Source organism: Ornithorhynchus anatinus, chromosome 2 (assembly GCF_004115215.2).
Source record: "Ornithorhynchus anatinus isolate Pmale09 chromosome 2, mOrnAna1.pri.v4, whole genome shotgun sequence".
NCBI classification, from domain to species: Eukaryota; Metazoa; Chordata; class Mammalia; order Monotremata; family Ornithorhynchidae; genus Ornithorhynchus; species Ornithorhynchus anatinus.
In genome coordinates this window covers 35,819,758-35,837,144 of record NC_041729.1, presented here as the reverse complement: position 1 = coordinate 35,837,144, position 17,387 = coordinate 35,819,758, and the positions used below count along the sequence as shown (strand labels likewise).

At 44.7% G+C, this 17,387-nt stretch overlaps 1 protein-coding gene across 12 annotated transcripts in view; it reads right to left on the bottom strand.

Annotated features, from left to right (window-relative positions):
- The window catches only part of DHRS7B (dehydrogenase/reductase 7B), a 46,188-nt gene that overhangs the window by 6,681 nt on the left and 22,120 nt on the right, over nucleotides 1-17,387 (bottom strand). For 10 of the 12 annotated variants that reach the window (XM_007656716.3, XM_029058079.2, XM_029058075.1 and 7 more), the window contains 5 exons: nucleotides 11,593-11,702; nucleotides 8,927-9,137; nucleotides 8,165-8,257; nucleotides 5,321-5,473; nucleotides 1,380-2,141 (listed from right to left, as the gene is read on the bottom strand). In XM_007656716.3, the coding sequence (XP_007654906.2) occupies nucleotides 1,936-2,141; nucleotides 5,321-5,473; nucleotides 8,165-8,257; nucleotides 8,927-9,137; nucleotides 11,593-11,702 (773 nt within the window). In that variant the 3' untranslated portion in view covers nucleotides 1,380-1,935. Of the gene's footprint in view, nucleotides 1-1,379; nucleotides 2,142-5,320; nucleotides 5,474-8,164; nucleotides 8,258-8,926; nucleotides 9,138-11,592; nucleotides 11,703-17,387 lie in introns of those variants that run through there. The other 2 variants (XM_029058074.2, XM_029058073.2) reach the window with 2 other exon arrangements.

Below are 17,387 nucleotides of genomic sequence, written 5' to 3'. Positions count from 1 at the left end.
GAAAGAGAAGCCAACTGATTCCCTCTCTGGCCCTCTTCTCCTTCCTTACTAACTGAGAAAATTGGAAACGGCTTTTCCCTTGTATCAAATGGCAAGGACACCCAGTACTACTGCTGGAAGGTAAGAGAGGTCCCACCCTTCCTTTTTGTAGGTATAACTGCTATAGCCATTTGTCTGCTTCGCGACCTTGGGCAAATAACTGAACTTCCCTGGGCTTCAGTTTCCTCATCTGTCATAACGGGCAAAAAAAAATACTTGCTTTCCCTTAGACTGTGAGCCCCGTGTGGGACAGGGAGACTATCTCATTGGGGTTTCTCGCATCTTCCCCGGCATTTAGCGTAGTAAGTGCTTAATAAGTACCCCTAGACTGCGTAAGACATGCTTTTGGAGGCCCACTTTTTTTCCAGAAGTTGCAGGTACATGGCCTGGCATGTGATAACTCTCCCTTTTTTAGGGGTGAGGCATGGGAGTGGCTACTTAAAAATCAAATCCTTAAAGGACTGGAAAGGTGATTGGTTATGAGAAGCAGCTTGGCTTAGATGAAAGAGCAAGGGGTTGGGAGTCTGAGGTCGTGGGTTATGATCCCGGCTCCACCACTTGTCAGCTGTGTGACTTTGGGCAAGTCATTTAACTTCTCCGTGCCCTCAGTTACTTCATCTGTAAAATGGGGATTAAGACTGTGATTCCCACGTGGGACAACCTAATAACCTTGTACCTATCCCCGCGCTTAACAACAGTGCTTGGCACACAGTAAGCACTTAAATACTTTAATAATAATTATTATTATTATTAGTGTAAGGCATCTCGGAGTGTGATTTACTAGATTATTCTAGATGGGGAGAATTTACATTTAGCTAGGAGGAAGACTTGTCAATTTAAGTAACAGTAATTCTGCCTTGGGGAGGAATTTGGCCTGTTCCATAACTTATACCATTTCATTAAATGAGATAAATGGGCTTTAAAAAGAAAGGAAACCCTCTTGTTTTACTTAGAGGTTTTCCAGATCGTCCGTGGGACTGCTGCTTTGGACTTGTTTCTTAGCACGAGCTCTCTGAATTTATTCCTGGCTTTGGAAGGGCAACACAGCCAGGAACGGTCTTTGAAAGTTTTCGTGGCTGCCCGACTGCTGGATAAATTGCGCTTAGGCTCGAAAGGGGTAAGATCAAACACTGAAAGAGGCCTATTTTAGAGCTCCTTGGGAAAATAGGGCAGGTGCCAGAATAATTTAATACCCATTGAGCAGTGTGTTCCCATTAGGCCTCGGCGGTTCAGGGGTCAGCATTCCATAGGCATTATCTGTTTAAACAACTAACTTCTAGATACTTTAAACTGACTGAAGGATTTTAAAAGAAAAAAAGCCGAGGCATGAACAAAAACAATGGTTCTCAAATCCAGACTTTGCTGTTTGAGTGGGAGAGGAGGAGGAGGAGGAAAGCAGAGCAAAGATGGACTGATCTGTCAAAATATAATCACTGAAGTGCTTTGAAAACCACTGCAGCAGATGATAGGCCAAAGCTCTTTTGGGACCATAAGGGGACAGCAGATGCGGCAGTTGGGGAAGGACAGTTTCCCCTTTTCCTCTCTCCCCTATTCTCCACACAGGCTTGATTCCAGACAGGGTTTGCTAAGGATTGTTTTTTTTTCCCCTCCCACTTTGAAGGACCCCCAAAATCCCATCAGGAAAATGAAGTGTTGTCTCTAGGTACCTTATCCTTTTCTCCCTTTCGGTTACCCCCCTGACGCTAAGAGGATCCCACCCACCCATGCCCTACAGAGAAGCACTTGCCCCTCTCTCTCTCCCCGGCTGTAAGACGCATTTTAATTAGAGTTTCCCATAAGCTCACCTGTTCCATGTACAGACAACCCCTACAGGTAGCATATTTCTTTTCCCCTATAATCACAGCTGACACGGAGCCAATTGGCTCCGAAGCAAGATTAGGAGGCTTTCGATTTTCTCTCCGCTCTGGCTCTGCCTGCCATGAACTTGAAGAAGAGCCTGGGGGACAGAGTTCTCAGGTAGACCGCCAGGCAGGGTATCAAGCTCGCCACCACCACCTCCTTTTTCTTCTTCCCTACCGCAGAGAGCACCTCCTGAGCCACCTCTGCAGCATTTCGGCCTTCTGATGTGGTCTTGTCCATCACTGCGAGTTAAAGACAAATACGAGTATAAGAACCAGCACCCCCAGGTATAACGGAAGAAAAGAATCAGCTCCTGAACAATTCCCTTCCAAAAACTATCCCCAGACCTTTGTCTGGGAAAGTAGGGGCTGCTGCCGTGAGTCTTTATCGGGTTTCATCCATTCAACCGTATTTATCGAGCACTCGCTCCCTGAGGAGTATTTGCCGTTTGGCCCTCTTACTGCAGTGTCTGTCCTTCCGCCACTCTCTTAGACATCGACGTAGTCTGACCAGTCGCTCTTTGTGTCACTGTTCTGAGAAAAGTAGACTCAGAAGCAGGCCTTGGCTTTTTACACACGACAGGTTGGAGGGTTAAGTCGGGAGACGCGTTATCAGTAGATCAATCGGTAGTATTTATTGAGCGCCTAGTGGGTGCAGAGCACTGTACTAAGCACTTGGGAGAGTACAGTATAACAGAGTTCATTCTGGGACAAACTTAAGACATACGAGTTTGTGTTCTTCTGAAGTTGTTAGCGGAACTAGGTAGTGTTGAACATTTTCTCTGACGGAGTAGAAAACGTGTTCATTAACATGAGTTGGGAAGCCTGTGAGTGACATGGAGTGATAGGTGTGCGCTAACATCTCAAAATAGAATCAGAATTCAGAGAAACTTCGGTAAAGTGGAGAAACGTTCAGAAATAAACTGAGGTTTTAATGTAGCCTATTCTACCTGAGGGGGAAACGCACGGACTTCATGTGCAAGATGAGAAAGGTCTGTGTGACTGTCAGATAAAGATTAGGAGGTCGGGAGGGGAAATAAATTGTCCCTGCATTTTTAACTGCAATGTTTCGTTGCAATCAATCAACAGTATTTGTTGAGCTCTTACCGTACTAAGGCTTGGGAGAATTCAACGGAGTTGGTAGACATATTCCCTGCCCATCACGAGCTCACCTTCTAGAGGGGGTTGCAGACACAATCTTGCCCGCTTGCACCCATGGGTGGCTAGACCGTAGAAACCATAAGGTAATCCTCCAAAGGTTTGTTAACACTGGTCAACCCCCAACTAAAGTCAATGTGACCAGTTCATCTAGAATGTGGGTTCTAATCCCAGGTCCGCCACTTGTCTGCTGTATGACCTTGGGCAAGTCACTTAACTTCTCTGTGCCTCAGTTTCCTCATCTGTAAAAATGGGGATTAAAAAATGTAAGCCCCACGTGGGACAATCTGAATACCCTGTATCTACCCCAGCGTTTAGAACAGCACTCTGCACATAGCGCTTAACAAATACCATAATTATTATCTGTAGAGATGCATGGAAAATTTAATGGGTTGGAAAGTAAGTCTTATGACTCTCTAGACTGTAAACTTGGTGTCGGCAGGGGAGGTCTACCCAATTCCGCTATACCGTACTCTCCCAAAGGCTTAGTACGGCGGTCTGCACATAGTAAGTGTTCAATAAGTACGATTAACTCTGAGGAAAAAGGAAATGAACTAGGGTTATATTTGCCTAGCCAGCAAATGGCTGAGAAATTCAATAATGGTCTTCAAATATATGAAGAGGAATAGACAGGATGCGTTCACCGCATGGATCTGATCTATGACATGTGGGACTTTTCCAGTCGGTGAGTCTGTTAAGGGTTGGAACGGGGTAGAGGTAGGATACAGATTCTTGCTCCCTGGAGGGCAAACTAAGGTGACAATCTCTCAGTGTAGTTTGTTTAACCGTCTGCAAATAGGAAGACTGGATGAGTTTTTGATGTTTCTTTCAGCTGCAAAATTCCGTAGTTCGGAGGGATCTCTACACTTCACCAATCGGTGGTATTTATTGAGCGCTTACTGGATACTAAGTACATGGGAGAGCATTCATTCAATAGTATTTACTGAGCGCTTACTATGTGCAGAGCACTGTACTGAGCGCTTGGAATGAACAAGTCGGCAACAGATAGAGACGGTCCCTGCCGTTTGACGGGCTTACAGTCTAACGAGTACAATATAAGACTTGGTAAGCTCTGCCCACAAGGAGCTTACAGAAGGAAGAAGGTTCTGATTAAAGACGTACTGAATATTAGAAGGTGCTTTCAGGGATGGTTGGAAAATATCCTTCTCTGGAGATGACCGAGACCCATGAACTGGGTGGTGACTAGCAGGGAAAGCAGATCCCCTGTGGAGGTCCCCTCCAGATCTGTGACTCACCGTGCTGCTTTTCCAGATTAGCTCAATATAAATTTGGGTTGACTGGGGGGTCTGGTTTGAAGGACATCCTGATTCACAGCTGCCAACTTTTCACTCTGAAGGGGGGGGGGAGTGGCAGAGAAGCAGCGTGGCTTAGTGGCAAGAGCCCGGGCTTGGGAGTCTGAGGACGTGGGTTCAAATCCCGACTCCGCCACTTGTCTGCTGTGTGCCCTTAAGCAAACTATTTCACTTCTCTGTGGCTCAGTTACCTCATCTGGAAAATGGACTGTGGGCCCCATGTGGGACAACCTGATTACCTTGTGTCTACCCCAGGGCTTAGAACAGTGCTTGGCACATAGTAAGCACTTAACAAATACCATAATCATTACTGTTAATAAAGGGAACAGACTTAGAGGGAATGAGGGCACTGGAGCCCTTTGCTCTTCACCCCTTCCCCAGCCCCACAACACTTACGTATATATCTGTCTGTAATTTAATATCTGCCTCCCCCTCTGGTCCGTAAGCTCGTTGAAGGCAGGGAACGTATCTGCTAATTCTGTTGTATTGTGCTCTCCTAAGCGCTTAGTGCAGTGCTCTGCACATAGGAAACGCTCAATCGATACCATTGATTGATCGACTATAAGCTCCATGTGAGCGGGGAACGTCTAGGCCTACTCTTTTGTATTGTACTCACCCTGACACTTGGTGATTGATTGAGAGGAGGGGACAGGCTTCAAAGAGTTAAAGGGTCAGACAACTACCATTCAGGGTCCTCCTAGCCCGAAAGAACAAACTCCTGGGCCTTGTCAAAGACCTGGGAAGAAAATAAAGCTTTGGAGCGGAGAAGATGGCGAAGGTAATTTAGGGGTGAGCTTCTGGAAACCACAATGTACATTCAATTATGTTCTCAGGGAGTCAAGGATAAGAGCTGGCTAGATAAAAAGAAGATTGGGGTTCTGGTCTCTTTTCTTCCCCCCTCATGTGACCGGAAGATTATTTCCTATCAGCAGAGAGATGCCTAGACCTCACCTCCGTATCGGGATCCATCTGCAGTTACAGCGTTGAGAGAGAGATTTGTCCGGATATAGCCTGGGCTGACTACAGTCACGTCGATTTCATACTGCTCCATCTCTGCTCGCAGGCAGTCGAAAAAAGCCTGGGTTGCGTGCTTCGAGGCGGCATCTGAAAGTCAAACAGTTCAAAATGAAGTCTAAGCTTCCTTTGAGCTTTTCATTTTACCTCCCTGACAATCTGAGGGGTTTTTACCTTTGAAAGACTCCAGAAATTGCTCCTTCACCAAAGAAATGGTGAATGCCACCTGCAATCCTCAGTAAGTATTTATTTAACTTGAGCCAAGCACCTGGCAGCGGATGCAGTAGTCTGAAGCAACCCTATCCTGATAGGGTTCAAAGACTCAGCTCTAACCAGGTTTTCTTCCTTCTGCTCCATTCCCTGTCTCCTTACTGGTTCCTCTCCTTCCCTTTAACTTTAAGCCATCCTTCAAGGTGTGGTTCAGGGTTCTCTGCCTTCTCACTTCTCAAGAAACTCTAAGCAGGAAATTTCCAAATCTATAACTCTGCTCCAATTCTTTGACCCTTTAGCTTATTTCTAGGACATCTCGGCTTTAAGATCCTCATACCACCTCAAATTTTAATGTTAAACTCAACCTTTCATCTTTCTGTCTAAACCTTCTTCTCTGCCTCACTTTCCCCTCTTTACTAATATCTCCGTGCTCTTCCCTGTCTTGTGGTTCACTCAGAACTAGCTCATGTCTTCCATTCTGCCCAGCTTTACTTTCTCTCTCAATCAGTCGGGTTTACTGAGTGCCTACAGTCAGCTGTGTGACTTTGGGCAAGTCACTTATCTTCTCTGTGCCTCAGTTACCTCATCTGGAAAATGGGGATTAAGACTGTGAGCCCCACGTGGGACAACCCGATAACTCTGTATCTATCCCAGTGCTTAGAACAGTGCTTGGCACATAGTAAGCGTTTAACAAATACCAACGTTATCACAGTGTACGGAGGACTAGGTGCACCCGGGCAGAATAACAGTTTAGGATCTGGGCAGCAGAGTGTGACAGAGTCTGAGAAGGGTAGTGGTTGGAGGTAGAGAAGCAGCGTGGCTCAGTGGAAAGAGCACGGGCTTTGGAGTCCGAGGTCATGAGTTCGAATCCCAGCTCTGCCACTTGTCAGCTGTGTGACTGTGGGCAAGTCACTTAACTTCTCTGGGCCTCAGTTACCTCATCTGTAAAATGGGGATTAAGACTGTGAGCCCCATGTGGGACAAGCTGATTCCCCTATGTCTACCCCAGCGCTTAGAACAGTGCTCTGCACATAGTAAGCGCTTAACAAATACCAACATTATTATTATTATTATTAGAGAGGTTGGTGAGGAGGCTAATTCGGCACTCTAGTCCAGAGGCGATGAGAGCAGGAGTTGGGTTTTAGCCACGTTGAGTTTAAGGTGCCAGGGAGACATCCGTAAGGAGACGGCCTTAGAAGCGAAAAGAAATGCGAGGCTGCAGAGCCAGAGCGAGGTCGAAGTTAGGGACGTAGATCTGAGAGCCAACCACATGGTAATCCAGGTTCTCACCTCTGAGCCCTAGTTCAGACCCATCCCTCCTCCCTGAAACATTCTTCCCACTCCACTTTGCCACAGGCTGCCTCCCCTCTTTCAAAGCCTTTCTAAATCCACTTCTGTATCTACTGCTTGGGACATATTTTCTACTGAAGCCTAACTGGAATTTATGTGCAAGAATGTCATTTTTTAAGTTCATTTGTCTTTCCCAATTATACTGTAAAGTTCTTGAAGTAGAGATCTTTTCTAGTATTTCCTGTTTCTACTCCACACCTAGTTCAACACACTTTCCAAAGCAGACACAAAATAAGCCTGACTACTATTTTTGGGAAGTGATCTGGTTCTTGAAATTTCCTTTTGGGTTTACTTCAAATCAGTACTCCAAATTTTTTACTCTAATAGAAGAAAGTGTCACCCAACAGCTGAGAAATTAAGAATAAAAATGACTTCAAAGTCGATGGTATTCGAGTGTATCCCATCTAATTTACTAGACTGAGTTGAAAAAGCAGTCTCCAGGAAACTAGTATGGCTCTTCCAATTTCAAGGAGCTTAGTCAGGTGGAAAGACCTCGGGGCTGGGAGTCAGAGGACTTGGGTTCTAATCCTGGCTCTGCCATTTCATTCATTCAATAGTATTTATTAAGCGCTTATTATGTGCAGAGCACTGTACTAAGTGCTTGGAATGGACAATTGGCAACTGATAGAGACAATCCCTAACAAATTGACGGGCTTACAGCAGCCATTTGCCAGCTGTGTGCTTTTGGACAAGTCATTTAACTTCCAGCACCTAGTACAGTGCCTGGTACATAGTAAGCACTTAACAAATACCATAATTATGATTCTTTCTGCCTCAGTTTCCTCATCGGTAAAATGGGCATTCAATAGCTGCCTTTCCTCCTACTTAGATTGATTGTAAGCCCCATTTGGGACAGGGATGTGTCCAATGTGATTAACTGCAGTGCTTAGAACAGTGCTTGGCACAAGGTAAGTGCTGAACAAATACCATTATTATTATTAGGGTTATCATTACCATCATCATCGTCATTATGGAGTCAGTAAAACACCCTGGCTGGCTGGGGAAAGATAAAAAGTCCCTTACTAATTTCCAGTTGCAGATCTGATTCAAATTTTTGCAACGATGGAGCTCTAATCGTTTGTAGCCTCAGTTTCAAAGACCAGGCAAAGAAAGCTTCCTGGCCCATATTTTCCCCCTTGGCTTCTGAACTCAGCCTGGGACTGTGGCTAATACCCAGGAGGAAAGTTGGAGTATCGCAGCAGGAAATGAGGAAATACTCACATGCCGATCTGAAAGGAATGCTGATTTTGCCTTGAATGCTGCTGATCACAACAATATGGCCTTGTCTCTTTTGAATCATGGAGGGTAGAATTGCTAGAGCAAGAAGGAAGAGATTTAGAAGGCGACCAAACACCGCAAAGCAGGTATCCCCAACCCAAGCACAGGAAACAGCAAAACCAATAATCTATCTCCGTTTACTTAGCCAGAATGAGGCCAAGGAAAGCCCTATTTCCCCCACTTCCTATAGATAGATCCATTTTCCCAAGCCCGAAAGTGCGGAGAAGAGATATTGACATCAAATAACACTAATTAAGCTTCCTCATGTACTTGATATACTATTCCTGGGCATTGCAAAAAGCAAATGACTGTAACTGACCCAGTTCTTGCCCTCAAAGGCCTTCCTGAGAAGGAAACAACAAGCACACTGCGAGGCTGGCGCTTCTACTTGTGGAAAGATGGTCCCAAACAAAGAAATTTCTCAAACTGAAGCCGTTCCAGAAAATTCAGAGGATGTCAAAAGAGGGAAGCGTATGCTAAAAGCAGCCTCGCAGCGATCATCGGCGATACGCAGGCCGCTACAAAAACAATCGTGGTGGAAAGTAGAAGAGGGAAGGCAACAGCAGTAGAGAAAGTGTGACTGAAGTGGAGGATTATGGAGGGGAAAGGGACAAACCGGGGGGAAAGTGAGAATTCAGAAATGAAAACGGCAGAATTCAGAAAGGAAAGCCAGTTTCCTTTAATTAAGAATCCAAAGTCAGGTACCTTTTGTTAAAGCAACGGGGCCGAAGTAGTTTGTCTCCATCACCATCTTATCTACATCAACTGTAGTATCTATTATTGTGCCCCGATAGCTGATCCCTGCATTATTAATCAGTATGTCCACATATCCTACACATTTTAGGATCTCGGCTGCAGCTTGGACCACAGTGTTGGAGTCAGCGAGGTCAAAGGTCACAATATGAGGTTTGTGTGTCTGTACGTGAACAGAACAATAACAAAATTCAGTGGCTGGGTTTTCGGCCATTCTGGCAACACATTCACGTTCTCTACGGGGGGCGGAGGCAAGGGCATCTAAAACACAGCCACTTGATCCTTGATTGGGCAACCAGCCAGAAATTCAAAGCCGGCTCTGGTTGGTGGAAAATCAAAGACTGCTCTTGCTTGAGTTGAACCATTTTCAGCACTGAATAACTGGAATGGTTACCTCCCTAAAGGCAATGGATCCAGCATATTTAATTACTGGCTCAATTTTAATGTGAAATCCACCTGAAAATTCTTTGGGTTTTGTCCCCTCCAAGAGAGCCAACATCCTCCCCAAATACTACACTTCGCAGAATACCTTGGGCTCCTTTTAACCTGCCACAGAATATGAACAAGCCTTTTGGAGAAATTCTTTTTTTTCCATCTCCTCAGTGTCAAACTGTCAAGCCAGCTAGTTTGGTAACTTTGGTTAGGGGTTTACTGGGAGAGGAGAGGAAACTAAGCTAAAATGTTTTTAAATTACTTAGCTTTGTTGGTCCCTATTTCCGTAGATCCGGAGATCTCCAAATCTGGAGAAGTCTAAATTTTTACGAAACTGGCACTCGCTGGATCTAATCTATTTCCAAATTTTTCAATGGAAAACAACTTCCTAATTAGCAACTCCCCTTTGCCACTAAACTTTGGTTCAGCCAACCATTCTGGATCAAATTACTCCTTAGAGAAGTGATATCTGATGCAGTAAGGAGCAATAGGGAAAACACCCAGGAGAGGGCTGGTTCAGAGGTATGAAAGAAAAAATGGGATTTTCAACAACTACAGATGTTTGCGTTGCCATTTGAAAAATCTTAATTTAGGTCTGGGATCGTGAGTCTTTTGAGATCAGGTCAGATCTGGTTATTGTGGCAGTGAATATGGGGAAAACAGGATTTTATTTCTTCCTGTTCACTCCTAATGTCTACTACAAATTTCGGGGGTAGGAGAAAATGTATTATTAAAAATAGTCTGTAGGGAATTGTTTCCTCTAGTCTCTACTTTCTAAAATCTATTAATGCATTTCATAACCAAATACTCTAGGACTAGTCCTGATGATCCCATGTACTTGAATAATGTACATTATTTAACTCCTTCATCTACAGGATCCCACCCTATTGAAATAGATAACTGCAAACAGGAAGTAACTACAGAAAAATTTCCAAGTCTAAAGCTCATCATGAAACAGAATTCAGCCAACATTTACCCCTCACCTAAGACATTGCCAACGGAAGCAAGACATGGTTTGACAAGCTCAGAGGTCTCTAAATGTGTGAAACACTTGAAATTCCAAAATGGCTTTTTAGTAGATTTAAGTAGATGTGAAGGGTGAAAACCCTGGAGTTCTGTTACCTTGCTTAGCTAAGGTTTCCTAGGCATGAGCGATGCCATTTAATAGACGTTCTCAGCAAAATCATTTTTTAGCAAGGAATAGCAACATGACAGATCTGCAGGGACCGCCAATTTGATTCTGCCTGATTCTATGTATGCCTATCAAGGATACCGACCGAGTCCTTTCGAGAGAAGTGATGATAAACAGCCTGTAATTTTTTTTTCAGCTCTCATATTTTCTAGCTGGAAGGCATAATCGGCCTTGCAATTCCCCTGGCTTGTCCGAGGGCCAAGTAGGCATTGTGAGAATGGAGCGCTAAAGTTCAATGCTTTCATCTAGTATGATGTCTGCCATCTGAACAGACCCTAATGGACGCTATCCTGAACAGATTCTCTCTAATTGGAGGTGGGCCTTATGTTTATGGCCTGGCGGAAACAAAAACTGGTAAATAGGACTCACTGGCTACAAGCTTTTCAGTACTACCGTAATCTCCGCCACACGGTCAATTATGTTTTTACAAGAACGAAGCAGAGAGTTGCAGCCTCAATGCAGAAGGTGAAAAGGTCTGGAAGGGAGGGGATGTTTCGATGCCTCAAGGGTTACGGGGACATGTACCAACCTCAGAAATGCTTGCAGAGGAGAAACTGCCAGGGGGACAGCAGCCTGAAAGTGGGGCCCGGCAGAATAACACAGAAATGCACCCCTCTAACAGATTCATCTCTCCCTGAGAGAGAAGGAGCGCAGTTCAGTGGTTCCTACGTAATTATTATGGTCCCCAGACATCGCCCTGGCGTGTTAACAGAAGGATCCAGTAACTAAATACCTATATAATTCCTCTAACCCATCATCCTAACCGAAGGGGGAAACTCAAACTATGTTACATTGATGTCACTGGCCTCTGAAGCTGTTTGGGCTGTGCCCAGATTGGGGTGAAAATCAGATGACACCGGAGCTTCCGTGTACAGAATGGACAACTAAGTTTTGAATCCAATTCTTCCTCAGATGAAGTGACTGAATCAACGGGATTAGAATTTTCATTAAAAAGGAAAAAAACAGGAGTCGTTCCCCTCCTGAAAGAATTTACCTTTTTGGGTTGGTTGGTGGTGAGCTCTCTCACAAGCTCCTCCAGTCGCTCTCGGTTTCGGCCACACAGCACCAGTTTGGCCCCAGCAGCATGAAAGACTTTAGCACATTCTAAAGAGAAAAGATAATAAAAACAGAAGACCAAAGGATTTAACTGATATCCTCTGGGCAACTAACAGGTACTTAACTTTTAATTACATAATATAGTGCCCGTAAACATGGACTGAGACTTGATTCTCACCAGTGATGCACACACACACACACACACACACACACTTCATGTGCATTTCAAAGTGCCTTCTTTAAAAATTTTCTGGAAAATGATTTATGTTAGCGAGACATGAAAAACATGGCCTTACAGAGATGAGGTGAGGGTCAGGCTCCCTGTTAGCATCCACAGTCTCCGTCTCCGACTTGCCTCAGATGCTCATCGGTAAATCATTGCTTCTCACTGCACCTCACTTGGAGGAACTGCGGTCCGATGGGGACCTCATAAGGAGGACATCATTACAAAAGCAGATGACAAAGGTACGGTCTCTCCACCAGCGAGCTAAAATGAGGCGATTAGGAAAAGAGGTAGAAGACTGTGGCGGTAGTAATAAAGGTGCTTATTAATTTCTCACTGGGTGCAACGCATTGTACTAAGCGCTTGGGAAAGTACGATAGGCAGGAGACCTGGTCTCTGCCTACAAGGAGCTTACATTCTAATGGCGGAGACAGGCATGAAAAGATTTACAAAGTGGATTATCGGAGTAAATAGGCTTTATTATCGATCGTGCCTAAGTATAGAAGAGGTGAGAGGGGTATAAATCAGTAACTATGCAATTTGGCAATAAGACGCGGGAAGAAAGGAGGAGTAAGGGCCTTTAGGAGTGAGAGAGGGAAAGGCCAGAGTTACAGGTGGAGGGAGTAACTTGAGAAAGAGTATGTGAGAGATCTCTTGAGAAACAGCGGCGCACGACAAAGACGAGGAGGGGAAACCCTGGAGGGTTCAGACCTGATGATTTCAATTTTGCCACCAAAAAAACGGGGGAGGTCACACAGGGTGGGGACGGAGGGGCTTCGGGGGGTAGTGCTTTGCTACATAAAATGGTTTCTGATTGCCTTAGTAAATTCCCCAAGAGTTGGAACCAGTACCAGTCTTTTCATAATGAAAAATTTTCTACGTTTTGCAGAGCTTCATCTTTGATAATAGAAAGTGTGTTCAGGAGAGCACTGAGAGGTTGTTACTGGGTTCGAATCCCGGCTCTGCCGCTTGCCAGCTGTGTGACTTCGGGCAAGTCACTTAACTTCTCTGTGCCTAAGTTACCTCATCTGTAAAATGGGGATGAAAACTGTGAGCCCCCATGTGGGACAACCTGATCACCTTGTATCCCCCCAGCGCTTAGAACAGTGCTTTGCACATAATAAGCGCTTAACAAATACCACCATTATTATTATTACTGTCTCTTCAAGATTCTCTCCTTGCCTGATATGATGCTGGAATCATCTTCACCCTTCAGAGTGCGGGGAGTGTGTGTATAGGACTTTAATAATGCATAGAGGTGCTTCGATCCATCAATAGCATTGGTTGAGAATCTATTTTGTGCAGAGCTCAAAATATGCTCCTTCCCCTGTGCCGCGCTGCTTCTCAAAGTAAGGAGTTATGAAAATGTCCCCTCAGAGCATAAATGCCATCATTTTTACTATTATATTATTCTGTTGCCTTAATATTATAGTCACCTTATATTCCCCAACTGCTCCTTCAGCATTTCTGTCCTCAAAGCCTCCAGGAACACTTATGCATATATCTCTTATAGCCTGTCTCTTCCTCCTATCTATAATTTATTTAAGCGTTTGTCTTCCTCACTAGATTGTAAGCTCCTTGAGGGCATGAATCATGAATACTAATTCACTTGTCTTCTCCCTACAGGAGGTGTTCAGTAAATACTACAGATTGATGATAATATCAGTCATATTTATTATGCATTTACTGTGTTCAAAGTGCAGGGATAGATAGAAGATAACCACATTAGACACAGTCCCTGTCCTGATCTGATTATCTTGTAAAACCCAGGGATCAAAATCTAAGAACAAGAATCATTTCTTCTTTGATCCTTTCCTGATGGGGAAAAAAAACCAGAAACAATGAGGATACTGAACCGTGCTAAAATGATGCAAGCAAGTGTTCAGGTTGTTTAGAAACAGCCTCAGGGATAATGATAGCCCAAACTTCGCTTTGGCTTTAGAGCTACCAATACTTGAAAGGCAGGAAATGAATTCTCAACAGGAAGGAACGGAAACAATAAATGATCTCATTTTCATTCCTTAGATGAACTTTAAAAACTGAGGAGGGAAGGGGTGTGAAAAGAATGACAACAGACGGCAGATATCCAGGCTGCTGTTTATCTGCCCTCGGAGGACTCCTCTCTTAACCTAAATTATCCACTTGCAGATCTTTAATTCAGGCTGCCGAAATGGGTGTCAAAATATTTTGCTCACTTAGTCATTATTGCTATTATTAACTGAAGAACAAACCAACCCCGTTCAAAAGCACACAGTAAAATGTGCTTGTTACAGGATAAGCAATTGTGAAACAGTCCTAGAAAACATCACGTACCCCAAATGGTTCTGGCAGATGAATTAGTGAGCAAATCCATCCCTGACTAGTGCGTAAATCCTCCCCTCGCCAAAGCCGCTGAACTGCATGCTTGGTTTGGTCAGAGTATAATGATGAATCTTCAGTTGTCAGCTAGGAATTTGGTTGGAGGTTGCCTACGGGGGACATGGTTGTAGGCGGGGAGGGGCAAGAGGGGAAAGCAAGGGGTAGACTCGTGTCCCTTTAAGTATGAAAAGGAGCAAAGTGTAAGAAAGGGGGAGGAAATCAAAGATAAAACTTAAGAGAAATCCATCATTTCCCATAGTTTCCCTAGGTATTAATAATAATTGTGGTATTTGATAAGCGCTTACTATGAGTCAGTCACTGCACTAAGTGCTGAGGTGGATTCAAAAAAATCGAGTGGGACACAGCCCCGTCCCACCTTGGACTCACAGTCTCCATCCCCATTTTTCAGATGAAGTAACTGAGGCACAGAGAAGTGAAGTGACTTGCCGAGGTCACACAGCAGGCACGTGGAGGAGCTGGGATTAGAACTCATGACTTCCAGGCCTGTGCTCTGGCCACTATGCCACGCTGCAAAAAACAGCCCCATCAGTGTCCAACCCAAATTGCTTGTATCTTCTCCAGGGCTTAGTACAGTACCTGGCACATAGTAAATGTTTAACAAATACCACTATTATTAATATTATTATTAATAAAATAGCAGTCTTCATCCTTTTCACCCTCTGCCTCACAGACTGGAAAACAAATTTTTCAGGGGCCATTTGTAACTAACCACTTCAAAAGAGGCCAGTTCTCAAAATTTCACTGGGGGCTTCTTTTTCTAAAGCTTTGCCTTGGGATTAGGAGATGTGGTTGCTTTTTTTGCATTATATATAGTACAGTCAAGTGGACCCCGTAAATGAAGAGTGGCTTTTAGACCATGGCAAGACATTATGGATGCAGTCTCTACTGCGATTCTAAATGTGGGGGAAATGAAATCATAAAATATTAAAATATATCCTCTGGGAAGAGAAACTCTGAAAACTGTGCTCCACAAATGCACAAACTGAAAGACATGCAAAATTTACACACCGCTTCTAAGAACCCGAACACGCCATGAATTGACAAGTAGTCTGAAGACGGCTGAGGTAACATACTAGCCCTTATAATAATAATAATAACGTTGGTATTTGTTAAGCGCTTACTATGTGCCGAGCACTGTTCTAAACACTGGGGTAGACACAGGGGAATCAGGACGTCCCACGTGAGGCTCACCATCTTCATCCCCATTTTGCAGATGAGGTCACTGAGCACCGAGAAGTTAAGTGACTTGCCCAAAGTCACACGGCTGACAGGTGGCGGAGGCAGGATTAGAACCCATGACCTCTGACTCCTAAGCCCGTGCTCTTTCCACTGAGCCACATTGCTTATCCATATAACCCCTTCATAGTCAACGACTTCCACTGATAAATCAGGTGTTACCTTGGGCAACTCACTTCAGTTCTCTGGGCCTCAGTTACCTCATCTGTAAAATGGGGATTAAGGCTGTGAGCTCCACGTGGGACAGGGCAGTGTCCAACATGATTAGCTTGAATCTACCCCCAGCACGAGTACAGTGCCTGGCAGATAGTAAGCGCTTAACAAATACCAGAATTACTATTATTATTCGAATGTTGTCACTGAATTCTGTTACTCAGGCGGCACTTGGTTCGGTGACGAAAGGATACACAAAGAAATCGACAGCAGCAGAAAGACCAGCGAGTCCCAAGCTAGATAGAAAGCATCACCAATGCAGCGCCACGCTTCAGACTAAACTGGAGTTCCGAACTAATATTTGGTTTCGAGATGTAGACTTACCTCGGATGTCACTGCTGACTCCTTGAATGGTTCTGTCGACGTCACTGACTTACCCTTGTCATAGCAAATAAAAAGACAGAAACCTAAACAATGAAATCCTCCTCTAAAAGCAAAAAGTCCTCCATCACTGAAGCACGGGTCAAATTGCAGAGAGCAAAAAGGAAAGAGATTAAAAAGCAGCGTGGCCTAGTGGATAGAACACAGGCCTGGGAGTCACAAGGACCTGGGTTCTAATCCCGGCACTGCCATTTGTCTGCTTGGGCAATTCACTTCACTTCTCTGTGTCTCAGTTACCTCATCAGTAAAATGGGGATTAAGTCTGAGCCTCACGAGAGACTTGGACCGTGTCTGACCGGACAACCTTATAACTACTCCGGTGCTTAGTACGGTGCCTGGCACATAGTAAGCGCTTAACAAATGCCATTTAAAAAAAAAGGACTGCACAACACCTAGCAGCTATTATTTGGGGAGCTAAGGGTTGGGTGGAACCACAAATAAGGATGAGGAAAGAACCATTTTAAGCACAGAGAAGCACAATCTTCGATGAGGCGTAATAACTGGAGGCAATTAGGAGACTAGCTCAGAAAACAGACCTGCCTGTAGAGCTGCAATTAGGCAGGAGGCGAATATTCTAGAGCAGATCCCAGTTTCAAAAATAATTTTAAAACGGTGCCAGGTGCAGGCAGGAAGTAAATGCAACAGCACGAGAGGGAGGAATCTCTTTTCTGGTCCACCAGCATGGAAACACCATTGGTCTCAGGCATTTTAGAACCTCACCTTCAGAAGAGTCATCTCCAGACCCAAAGAACAGATGCACACCCGGACACGCGTATAATTCACGCTCAACAACTGGCATCAAAGCAACGTTCACCTCAATGGCGAGGGGCCAGAATTAGGTACACGACTCAGTTTTCGGGGCTGAAGTGCCCAAATTCTCCCGTGAGGAGACTGACACTCGTGGAGGCATTTTCTCCGTTGGAACCATCTCCATCCAAAGGGCAACTGCATTATATTTGGTAGAACGAGGCCAAGGGAATCACTGATTTTATCAGGATTGAAAGTCCCTGACCTATATCACACTGCATTTGAGAAGCAGCGTGGCTTAGTGGAAACAGCCCGGGCTTGGGAGTCGGAGGTCGTGGGTTCTAATCCCGGCTCCGCCACTCGTGTCAGCTGTGTGATTTTGGGCAAGTCCCTTCACTTCTCTGGGCCTCAGGTACCTCATCTGAAAAATGGGGATTAAGACTGAGAGCCCCACATGGGACAACCTGATAACCCCAGAGCTCAGAACAGTGCTTGGCACATAGTAAGCGCTTAACAAATACCATCAAAATCATCATTCTTGCTGATATCCGGTG